Source organism: Oncorhynchus keta, chromosome 35 (assembly GCF_023373465.1).
Source record: "Oncorhynchus keta strain PuntledgeMale-10-30-2019 chromosome 35, Oket_V2, whole genome shotgun sequence".
Classification (NCBI taxonomy): domain Eukaryota; kingdom Metazoa; phylum Chordata; class Actinopteri; order Salmoniformes; family Salmonidae; genus Oncorhynchus; species Oncorhynchus keta.
The window spans coordinates 80940372-80953914 of NC_068455.1; the positions used below are offsets into that span (position 1 = coordinate 80940372).

At 33.2% G+C, this 13543-nt stretch overlaps 1 protein-coding gene across 1 annotated transcript in view; it reads right to left on the bottom strand.

Moving 5' to 3' along the window:
• Positions 1-455: 455 nt before the first annotated feature.
• LOC127915547 (endonuclease domain-containing 1 protein-like) overlaps positions 456-13543 on the bottom strand; it is a 31208-nt gene continuing 18120 nt past the window's right edge. Inside the window, exon 2 of the mRNA XM_052495720.1 lies at positions 456-1088. Within this exon, the coding sequence (XP_052351680.1) occupies positions 456-1088 (633 nt within the window). The remainder of the gene's footprint in view (positions 1089-13543) is intronic.

Sequence of the window (13543 nt, forward strand, 5' to 3'; positions counted from 1 at the left end):
AGTGAATGTTGATCATTTATTCATAATATTTCTAACAATAGTGAATGTTGATCACAGAGTGAAACTCAGGTCAGACTAAACCAGGTTCATTATTACCTGCTTGACCTGATGATGTCACAGCTTCCTGGCTTTTCAACCCTTTTTGGTTTCACCTGGACACCACCGTTCAATTTCCATTTCAAGTTTGTTTTTGGTTTTTGAGAGACAAGAAGCTCTGTCAGAGGAGTATAAACTTTTTGACGCTTAGGTTTTGAGAGACAAGAAGCTCTGTCAGAGGAGTATCAACATTTTGACGCTTAGGTTTTTAGAGACAAGAAGCTCAGTCAGAGGAGTATCAACTTTTTGACGCTTAGGTTTTGAGAGACAAGAAGCTCTGTCGGAGGAGTATCAACTTTTTGACGCTTAGGTTTTGAGAGACAAGAAGCTCTGTCAGAGGAGTATCAACATTTTGACGCTTAGGTTTTTAGAGACAAGAAGCTCTGTCGGAGGAGTATCAACATTTTGACGCTTAGGTTTTTAGAGACAAGAAGCTCTGTCGGAATATCACCATTTGAACACTGATCTGGGAACACCTTGACATCACCAACTACGACACCATAAACATGGTAATATTGGTTCAACATTACATTCAGATCAGCCAAGGAATGGGGTCCCAATACTTCTGTGTTCAGTTCCTCTTTGTTCTCACCCCAGTGTGCTCCGGCCATCCACTTGTCCTTCTCACTGTTGTAACAGCAGAAGGCTGTCCACAGGAGATCTGGGATGTTCACTCTGTTGTTCAGTTTGTTGTTCTTACTGGGAACTGCTCCAGTCAACACATAGGCTTTTATCCTGTTGTTGTTATCCTTACAGTTATTCACAAGAGCTTCTCTGACTCTCTTCTCCATTGCCCTCCATCTGCCTCGGTTGAAGCCTCTTTTCTGGGGAACGACGTTCGTCAGGGTGAAAGTGGACCTCATGGTATCATTATCAGGTGTGTGCGAACATGGGAACAAGTGACCCCTCTCCAAAGGCATGTTCTTTATTTTTGCATTGTAGTCTGCGTCCACAGCCTGGTTGACTCCTATGTCTATATTATTATTAAGCACCTTCGCCTCATGTTGGGTTTCATCTCTTCTACATGTTTAGCTTCAAGCTGCAGAAACATCAGAAACATCAGTCAGACATTACAACTCTGTAACAAGTTCAGACATTACAACTCTGTAACAAGTTCAGACATTAAAACTCTGTAACAAGTTCAGACATTAAAACTCTGTAACAAGTTCAGACATTACAACTCTGTAACAAGTTCAGACATTACAACTCTGTAACAAGTTTATACATTAAAACTCTGTAACAAGTTCAGACATTACAACTCTGTAACAAGTTCAGACATTACAACTCTGTAACAAGTTTATCTGTAACAAGTTACAACTCTGTAACAAGTTCAGACATTAAAACTCTGTAACAAGTTCAGACATTACAACTCTGTAACAAGTTTATACATTACAACTCTGTAACAAGTTCAGACATTAAAACTCTGTAACAAGTTCAGACATTACAACTCTGTAACAAGTTTATACATTAAAACTCTGTAACAAGTTACAACTCTGTAACAAGTTCAGACATTACTCTGTAACTCTTACAACTAACAAGTTCAGACATTACAACTCTGTACATTACAACTCTGTAACATTTAGACATTACAACTCTGTAACAACAAGTTACAACTCTGTAACAAGTTTATACATTACAACTCTGTAACAAGTTCAGACATTACAACTCTGTAACAAGTTTAGACATTACAACTCTGTAACAAGTTCAGACATTACAACTCTGTAACAAGTTTATACATTACAACTCTGTAACAAGTTCAGACATTACAACTCTGTAACAAGTTTATACATTACAACTCTGTAACAAGTTCAGACATTACAACTCTGTACATTAACATTAACTCTGTAACAAGTTCAGACATTACAACTCTGTAACAAGTTTAGACATTACAACTCTGTAACAAGTTCAGACATACAACTCTGTAACAAGTTTACATTACAACTCTGTAACAAGTTCAGACATTACAACTCTGTAACAAGTTCAGACATTACAACTCTGTAACAAGTTTTACAACTCTGTAACAAGTTCAGACATTACAACTCTGTAACAAGTTCAGAACATTCAGACATTACAACTCTGTAACAAGTTTAGACATTACAACTCTGTAACAAGTTCAGACATTAAAACTCTGTAACAAGTTAGACATTACAACTCTGTAACAAGTTTAGACATTACAACTCTGTAACAAGTTTAGACATTACAACTCTGTAACAAGTTCAGACATTACAACTCTGTAACAAGTTTAGACATTACAACTCTGTAACAAGTTCAGACATTACAACTCTGTAACAAGTTCAGACATTACAACTCTGTAACAAGTTCAGACATTACAACTCTGTAACAAGTTCAGACATTACTCTGTAACAAGTTTAGACATTACAACTCTGTAACAAGTTCAGACATTACAACTCTGTAACAAGTTTATTACAACTCTGTAACAAGTTTAGACATTACAACTCTGTAACAAGTTCAGACATTAACAACATTACAACTGTGTAACAAGTTCAGACATTACAACTCTGTAACAAGTTCAGACATTACAACTCTGTAACAAGTTAGACATTACAACTCTGTAACAAGTTTAGACATTACAACTCTGTAACAAGTTCAGACATTACAACTCTGTAACAAGTTCAGACATTACAACTCTGTAACAAGTTCAGACATTACAACTCTGTAACAAGTTTAGACATTACAACTCTGTAACAAGTTCAGACATTACAACTCTGTAACAAGTTCAGACATTACAACTCTGTAACAAGTTCAGACATTACAACTCTGTAACAAGTTTAGACATTACAACTCTGTAACAAGTTCAGACATTACAACTCTGTAACAAGTTCAGACATTACAACTCTGTAACAAGTTCAGACATTACAACTCTGTAACAAGTTTAGACATTACAACTCTGTAACAAGTTTAGACATTACAACTCTGTAACAAGTTTAGACATTACAACTCTGTAACAAGTTCAGACATTACAACTCTGTAACAAGTTTAAGTTTAGACATTACAACTCTGTAACAAGTTCAGACATTACAACTCTGTAACAAGTTCAGACATTACAACTCTGAACAAGTTACATTACACTCTGTAACAAGTTCAGACATTACAACTCTGTAACAAGTTCAGACATTACAACTCTGTAACAAGTTTAGACATTACAACTCTGTAACAAGTTTAGACATTACAACTCTGTAACAAGTTCAGACATTACAACTCTGTAACAACATTACAACTCTTAACAAGTTCAGACATTACAACTCTGTAACAAGTTTAGACACAACTCTGTAACAAGTTCAGACATTACAACTCTGTAACAAGTTCAGACATTACAACTCTGTAACAAGTTTAGACATTACAACTCTGTAACAAGTTCAGTTTTAACTCTGTAACATTTACATTACAACTCTGTAACAAGTTCAGACATTACAACTCTGTAACAAGTTTAGACATTACAACTCTGTAACAAGTTTAGACATTACAACTCTGTAACAAGTTCAGACATTACAACTCTGTAACAAGTTCAGACATTACAACTCTGTAACAAGTTCAGACATTACAACTCTGTAACAAGTTACATTACAACTCTGTAACAAGTTCAGACATTACAACTCTGTAACAAGTTTAGACATTACAACTCTGTAACAAGTTCAGACATTACAACTCTGTAACAAGTTCAGACATTACAACTCTGTAACAAGTTTAGACATTACAACTCTGTAACAATTACAACTCTGTAACAAGTTCAGACATTACAACTCTCTGTAACAAGTTTAGACATTACAACTCTGTAACAAGTTCAGACATTACAACTCTGTAACAAGTTCAGACATTACAACTCTGTAACAAGTTTATACATTACAACTCTGTAACAATATCTGTAACAAGTTCAGACATTACAACTCTGTAACAAGTTTAGACATTACAACTCTGTAACAAGTTCAGACATTACAACTCTGTAACAAGTTCAGACATTACAACTCTGTAACAAGTTTAGACATTAAACTCTGTAAGTTTAGACATTACAACTCTGTAACAAGTTTAGACATTACAACTCTGTAACAAGTTCAGACATTACAACTCTGTAACAAGTTCATTACAACTCTGAACAAGTTCACAACAACTCTGTAACAAGTTTAGACATTACAACTCTGAACAAGTTTAGACATTACAACTCTGTAACAAGTTCAGACATTACAACTCTGTAACAAGTTTAGACATTACAACTCTGTAACAAGTTCAGACATTACAACTCTGTAACAAGTTCAGACATTACAACTCTGTAACAAGTTCAGACATTACAACTCTGTAACAAGTTCAGACATTACAACTCTGTAACAAGTTTAGACATTACAACTCTGTAACAAGTTTAGACATTACAACTCTGTAACAAGTTCAGACATTACAACTCTGTAACAAGTTCAGACATTACAACTCTGTAACAAGTTTAGACATTACAACTCTGTAACAAGTTTAGACATTACAACTCTGTAACAAGTTTAGACATTACAACTCTGTAACAAGTTTAGACATTACAACTCTGTAACAAGACATTACAACTCTGTAACAAGTTACAAACTCTGTAACAAGTTCAGACATTACAACTCTGTAACAAGTTCAGACATTACAACTCTGTAACAAGTTTATACATTACAACTCTGTAACAAGTTTAGACATTAGTAACAAGTTCACATTACAACTCTGTAACAAGTTTAGACATTACAACTCTGTAACAAGTTCAACTCTGTAACAAGTTTAGACATTACAACTCTGTAACAAGTTCAGACATTACAACTCTGTAACAAGTTCAGACATTACAACTCTGTAACAAGTTTTACAACTCTGTAACAAGTTTAGACATTACAACTCTGTAACAAGTTCAGACATTACAACTCTGTAACAAGTTCAGACATTACAACTCTGTAACAAGTTTTACAACTCTGTAACATTCAGACAACAACTCTGTAACAAGTTTCTGTAACAAGTTTACATACAAGTTCTTACAACTCTGTAACAAGTTCAGACATTACAACTCTGTAACAAGTTCAGACATTACAACTCTGTAACAAGTTTAGACATTACAACTCTGTAACAAGTTTAGACATTACAACTCTGTAACAAGTTTAGACATTACAACTCTGTAACAAGTTCAGACATCTGTAACAACTCTGTAACAAGTTCAGACATTACAACTCTGTAACAAGTTTAGACATTACAACTCTGTAACAAGTTCAGACATTACAACTCTGTAACAAGTTTAGACATTACAACTCTGTAACAAGTTCAGACATTACAACTCTGTAACAAGTTCAGACATTACAACTCTGTAACAAGTTTAGACATTACAACTCTGTAACAAGTTTAGACATTACAACTCTGTAACAAGTTTAGACATTACAACTCTGTAACAAGTTCAGACATTACAACTCTGTAACAAGTTTAGACATTACAACTCTGTAACAAGTTTAGACATTACAACTCTGTAACAAGTTCAGACATTACAACTCTGTAACAAGTTTAGACATTACAACTCTGTAACAAGTTCAGACATTACAACTCTGTAACAAGTTCAGACATTACAACTCTGTAACATTTAGACACAACAAGTTCAGACATCTCTGTAACAACTCTGTAACAAGTTCAGACATTACAACTCTGTAACAAGTTCAGTAACAAGTTATTACAACTCTGTAACAAACTCTGTAACAAGTTCAGACATTACAACTCTGTAACAAGTTCAGACATTACAACTCTGTAACAAGTTGTAACAGATTACAACTCTGTAACAAGTTTACAACTCTGTAACAAGTTTAGACATTACAACTCTGTAACAAGTTCAGACATTACAACTCTGTAACAAGTTCAGACATTACAACTCTGTAACAAGTTTAGACATTACAACTCTGTAACAAGTTCAGACATTACAACTCTGTAACAAGTTTAGACATTACAACTCTGTAACAAGTTCAGACATTACAACTCTGTAACAAGTTCAGACATTACAACTCTGTTTAGACATTACAACTCTGTAACAAGTTCAGACATTACAACTCTGTAACAAGTTTAGACATTACAACTCTGTAACAAGTTCTTACAACTCTGTAACAAGTTCAGACATTACAACTCTGTAACAAGTTTAGACATTACAACTCTGTAACAAGTTTAGACATTACAACTCTGTAACAAGTTCAGACATTACAACTCATTTCAGACAAGTTTTAGACATTACAACTCTGTAACAAGTTCAGACATTACAACTCATTAACAAGTTCAGACATTACAACTCTGTAACAAGTTTATACATTACAACTCTAACAATAACAAGTTCAGACATTACAACTCTGTAACAAGTTCAACATTACAACTCTGTAGTTTATACATTAAAACTCTGTAACAAGTTCCAGACATTACAACTCTGTTCAACATTAGTTTAGACATTACAACTCTGTAACAAGTTCAGACATTACAACTCTGTAACAAGTTTAGACATTACAACTCTGTAACAAGTTCAGACATTACAACTCTGTAACAAGTTTAGACATTCTGTAGTTCAGACATTACAACTCTGTTTTAACAAGTTTAGACATTACAACTCTGTAGTTTACAACTCTGTAACAAGTTTAGACATTACAACTCTGTAACAAGTTCAGACATTACAACTCTGTAACAAGTTTAGACATTACAACTCTGTAACAAGTTTAGACATTACAACTCTGTAACAAGTTCAGACATTACAACTCTGTAACAAGTTCAGACATTACAACTCTGTAACAAGTTCAGACATTACAACTCTGTAACAAGTTTAGACATTACAACTCTGTAACAAGTTCAGACATTACAACTCTGTAACAAGTTCAGACATTACAACTCTGTAACAAGTTTATACATTACAACTCTAACAATATCATTACAACTCTGTAACAAGTTTATACATTACAACTCTGTAACAAGTTCAGACATTACAACTCTGTAACAAGTTTAGACATTACAACTCTGTAACAAGTTCAGACTAACTCTGTAACAAGTTCAGACATTACAACTCTGTAACAAGTTTAGACATTACAACTCTGTAACAAGTTACATTACTCTGTAACAAGTTCAGACATTACAACTCTGTAACAGGAGTTCAGACATTACAACTCTGCAACAAGTTTAGACATTACAACTCTGTAACAAGTTTAGACATTACAACTCTGTAACAAGTTCAGACATTACAACTCTGTAACAAGTTTAGACATTACAACTCTGTAACAAGTTCAGACATTACAACTCTGTAACAAGTTTAGACATTACAACTCTGTAACAACTTACAACTGTAACAAGTTTAGACATTACAACTCTGTAACAAGTTTAGACATTACAACTCTGTAACAAGTTCAGACATTACAACTCTGTAACAAGTTCAGACATTACAACTCTGTAACAAGTTTAGACATTACAACTCTGTAACAAGTTCAGACATTACAACTCTGTTTCAGACATTACAACTCTGTTTAACATTACAACTCTGTAACAAGTTCAGACATTACAACTCTGTAACAAGTTCAGACATTACAACTCTGTAACAAGTTCAGACATTACAACTCTGTAACAAGTTTTACAACTCTGTAACAAGTTCAGACATTACAACTCTGTAACAAGTTTAGACATTACAACTCTGTAACAAGTTCAGACATTACAACTCTGTAACAAGTTCAGACATTACAACTCTGTAACAAGTTCAGACATTACAACTCTGTAACAAGTTCAAACTCTGTAACAAGTTTATACATTACAACTTGTAACAAGTTAGACATTACAACTCTGTACAACTCTGTAAGTTTTAGACATTACAACTCTGTAACAAGTTCAGACATTACAACTCTGTAACAAGTTTATACATTACTCTGTAACAAGTTCAGACATTACAACTCTGTAACAAGTTCAGACATTACAACTCTGTAACAAGTTCAGACATTACAACTCTGTAACAAGTTCCAGACATTACAACTCTGTAACAAGTTTAGACATTACAACTCTGTAACAAGTTCAGACATTACAACTCTGTAACAAGTTTAGTTCAGACATTACAACTCTTACAACTCATTAACAAGTTCAGACATTACAACTCTGTAACAAGTTCAGACATTACAACTCTGTAACAAGTTTAGACATTACAACTCTGTAACAAGTTTAGACATTACAACTCTGTAACAAGTTCAGACATTACAACTCTGTAACAAGTTAACAACAACTCTGTTCAGACATTACAACTCTGTAACAAGTTTAGACATTACAACTCTGTAACAAGTTCAGACATTACAACTCTGTAACAAGTTCAGACATTACAACTCTGTAACAAGTTTATACATTACAACTCTGTAACAAGTAACAAGTTCAGACATTACAACTCTGTACAACTCTGTAACAAGTTCAGACATTACAACTCTGTAACAAGTTCAGACATTACAACTCTGTAACAAGTTCAGACATTACAACTCTGTAACAAGACATTTAACAAGTTCACATTACAACTCTGTAACAAGTTCAGACATTACAACTCTGTAACAAGTTACATTACAACTCTGTAACAAGTTCAGACATTACAACTCTGTAACAAGTTCAGACATTACAACTCTGTAACAAGTTCAGACATTACAACTCACAACTTACAACTCTGTAACAAGTTTAGACATTACAACTCTGTAACAAGTTTAGACATTACAACTCTGTAACAAGTTTAGACATTACAACTCTGTAACAAGTTCAGACATTAGAACATTAGACATTACACTCTGTAACAAGTTCAGACATTACAACTCTGTAACAAGTTCAGACATTACAACTCTGTAACAAGTTTAGACATTACAACTCTGTAACATTAGTTTAGACATTACAACTCTGTAACAAGTTTAGACATTACAACTCTGTAACAAGTTCAGACATTACAACTCTGTAACAAGTTTTAGACATTACAACTCTGTAACAAGTTTAGACATTACAACTCTGTAACAAGTTTAGACATTACAACTCTGTAACAAGTTCAGACATTACAACTCTGTAACAAGTTCAGACATTACAACTCTGTAACAAGTTTAGACATTACAACTCTGTAACAAGTTTAGACATTACAACTCTGTAACAAGTTCAGACATTACAACTCTGTAACAAGTTCAGACATTACAACTCTGTAACAAGTTTAGACATTACAACTCTGTAACAAGTTCAGACATTACAACTCTGTAACAAGTTCAGACATTACAACTCTGTAACAAGTTTAGACATTACAACTCTGTAACAGACATTAGACAACTCTGTAACAAGTTCAGACATTACAACTCTGTAACAAGTTCAGACATTACAACTCTGTAACAAGTTCATTACATTACAACTCTGTAACAAGTAAACTCTGTAACAAGTTCAGACATTACAACTCTGTAACAAGTTCAGACATTACAACTCTGTAACAAGTTTAGACATTACAACTCTGTAACAAGTTTAGACATTACAACTCTGTAACAAGTTTAACAAGTTTACATTACAACTCTGTAACAAGTTCAGACATTACAACTCTGTAACAAGTTTAGACATTACAACTCTGTAACAAGTTCAGACATTACAACTCTGTAACAAGTTCAGACATTACAACTCTGTAACAAGTTTAGACATTACAACTCTGTAACAAGTTTAGACATTACAACTCTGTAACAAGTTCAGACATTACAACTCTGTAACAAGTTCAGACATTACAACTCTGTAACAAGTTTAATTACAACTCTGTAACAAGTTCAGACATTACAACTCTGTAACAAGTTCAGACATTACAACTCTGTAACAAGTTCAGACATTACAACTCTGTAACAAGTTTAGACATTACAACTCTGTAACAAGTTTAGACATTACATTACATTACAACTCTGTAACAAGTTTAGACATTACAACTCTGTAACAAGTTCAGACATTACAACTCTGTAACAAGTTCAGACATTACAACTCTGTAACAAGTTTATACTCAACTGTAACAAGTTCAGACATTACAACTCTGTAACAAGTTTATACATTAAAACTCTGTAACAAGTTCAGTAACAAGTTACATTACTCTGTAACAAGTTCAGACATTACAAACTTTAGACTTACAACTCTGTAACAAGTTCAGACATTACAACTCTGTAACAAGTTTAGACATTACAACTCTGTAACAAGTTCAGACATTACAACTCTGTAACAAGTTCAGACATTACAGAACATTACAACTCTGTAACAAGTTCAGACATTACAACTCTGTAACAAGTTTAGACATTACAACTCTGTAACAAGTTCAGTAACAAGTTCAGACATTACTCTGTAACAGACATTACACTCTGTAACAAGTTTAGACATTACAACTCTGTAACAAGTTTAGACATTACAACTCTGTAACAAGTTCAGACATTACAACTCTGTAACAAGTTTAGACATTACAACTCATTACAACTCTGTAACAAGTTTATACATTAGACAACTCTAACAAGTTCAACATACAACTCTGTAACAAGTTCAGACATTAGAACATTATAACAAGAATTACTCTGTAACAAGTTCAGACATTACAACTCTGTAACAAGTTTAGACATTACAACCTGTAACAAGTTTAGACATTACAACTCTGTAACAAGTTTAGACATTCAGACATTACAACTCTGTAACAAGTTTAGACATTACAACTCTGTAACAAGTTTAGACAGACATTACAACTCTGTAACAAGTTTAGACATTACAACTCTGTAACAAGTTCAGACATTACAACTCTGTAACAAGTTCAGACATTACAACTCTGTAACAAGTTCAGACATTACAACTCTGTAACAAGTTCAGACATTACAACTCATTAACAAGTTACAACTCATGTAACAAGTTAGACATTACAACTCTGTAACAAGTTCAGACATTACAACTCTGTAACAAGTTTAGACATTACAACTCTGTAACAAGTTCAGACATTACAACTCTGTAACAAGTTCATTACAGACATTACAACTCATTAACATTAGTTTTCAGACATTACAACTCTGTAACAAGTTCTTACAACTCTGTAACAAGTTCAGACATTACAACTCTGTAACAAGTTCAGACATTACAACTCTGTAACAAGTTCAGACATTACAACTCTGTAACAAGTTCAGACATTACAACTCTGTAACAAGTTCAGACATTACAACTCTGTAACAAGTTTAGACATTACAACTCTGTAACAAGTTTACATTACTCTGTAACAAGTTCAGACATTACAACTCATTAGACATTACAACTCTGTTTTAGAGACAACAAGTTTAAAACTCTGTAACAAGTTTAGACATTACAACTCTGTAACAAGTTCAGACATTACAACTCTGTAACAAGTTTAGACATTACAACTCTGTAACAAGTTCAGACATTACAACTCTGTAACACATTACAACTCTGTAACAAGTTTATACAGACATTACAACTCTGTAACAAGTTCAGACATTACAACTCTGTAACAAGTTTAGACATTACAACTCTGTAACAAGTTCAGACATTACAACTCTGTAACAAGTTCAGACATTACAACTCTGTAACAAGTTCAGACATTACAACTCTGTAACAAGTTCAGACATTACAACTCTGTAACAAGTTTAGACATATAACTCTGTAGTAACATTACAACTCTGTAACAAGTTCAGACATTACAACTCTGTAACAAGTTTAGACATTACAACTCTGTAACAAGTTTAGACATTACAACTCTAACAAGTTTAGACTCTGTAACAAGTTCAGACATTACAACTCTGTAACAAGTTCAGACATTACAACTCATTAACAAGTTCAGACATTACAACTCTGTAACAAGTTTAGACATTACAACTCTGTAACAAGTTCAGACATTACAACTCTGTAACAAGTTTACAAGTTCAGACATTACATTTAACAACTCTGTAACAAGTTCAGACATTACAACTCTGTAACAAGTTCAGTTTACATTACAACTCTGTAACAAGTTCAGACATTACAACTCTGTAACAAGTTCAGACATTAGTTCAGACATTACAACTCTGTAACAGACATTACAACTCTGTTTTAGACATTACAACTCTGTAACAAGTTTAGACATTACAACTCTGTAACAAGTTCAGACATTAAGTTTAGACATTACAACTCTGTAACAAGTTTAGACATTACAACTCTGTAACAAGTTCATTACCACTCTGAACATTACAACTCTGTAACAAGTTTAGACATTACAACTCTGTAACAAGTTCAGACATTACAACTCTGTAACAAGTTCAGACATTACAACTCTGTAACAAGTTTTAGACATTACAACTCTGTAACAAGTTTAGACATTACAACTCTGAACAAGTTACATTACTCTGTAACAAGTTCAGACATTACAACTCTGTAACATTAGTAACAAGTTCAGACATTACAACTCAAACAAGTTTAGACATTACAACTCTGTAACAAGTTTATACATTACAACTTCAACAATATCACAAGTTCAGACATTACAACTCTTTAGTTAACAAGTTTATACATTACAACTCTGTAACAAGTTAGACATTACTCTGTAACAAGTTCAGACATTACAACTCTGTAACAAGTTCAGACATTACAACTCTGTAACAAGTTTAGACATTACAACTGTAACAAGTTAACATTAGTTTCAGACATTACATTAAAACTCTGTAACAAGTTCAGACATTACAACTCTGTAACAAGTTCAGACATTACAACTCTGTAACAAGTTTAGACATTACAACTCTTAAAACTCTGTAACAACTCTGTTTAGACATTACAACTCTGTAACAAGTTCAGACATTACAACTCTGTAACAAGTTTATACATTAAAACTCTGTAACAAGTTCAGACATTACAACTCTGTAACAAGTTCAGACATTACAACTCTGTAACAAGTTTAGACAGACATTACAACTCTTAACAAGTTCAGACATTACAACTCTGTAACAAGTTTAGTTTTAACAAGACATTACAACTCTGTAACAAGTTTAGACATTACAACTCTGTAACAAGTTTATACATTAAAACTCTGTAACAAGTTCAGACATTACAACTCTGTAACAAGTTTAGACATTACAACTCTGTAACAAGTTTAGACATTACAACTCTGTAACAAGTTTAGACATTACAACTCATTAACAAGTTTATACATTAAAACTCTGTAACAAGTTTAGACATTACAACTCTGTAACAAGTTTAGACATTACAACTCTGTAACAAGTTTATACATTACAACTCTGTAACAAGTAACAAGTTTAGACATTCCAACTCTGTAACAAGTTCAGACATTACAACTCTGTAACAAGTTCAGACATTGCAACTCTGTAACAAGTTCAGACATTACAACTCTGTAACAAGTTTATACATTACAACTCTGTAACAAGTTTATACATTACAACTCAGTAACAAGTTCAGACATTACAGACTCTGTAACAAGTTCAGACAT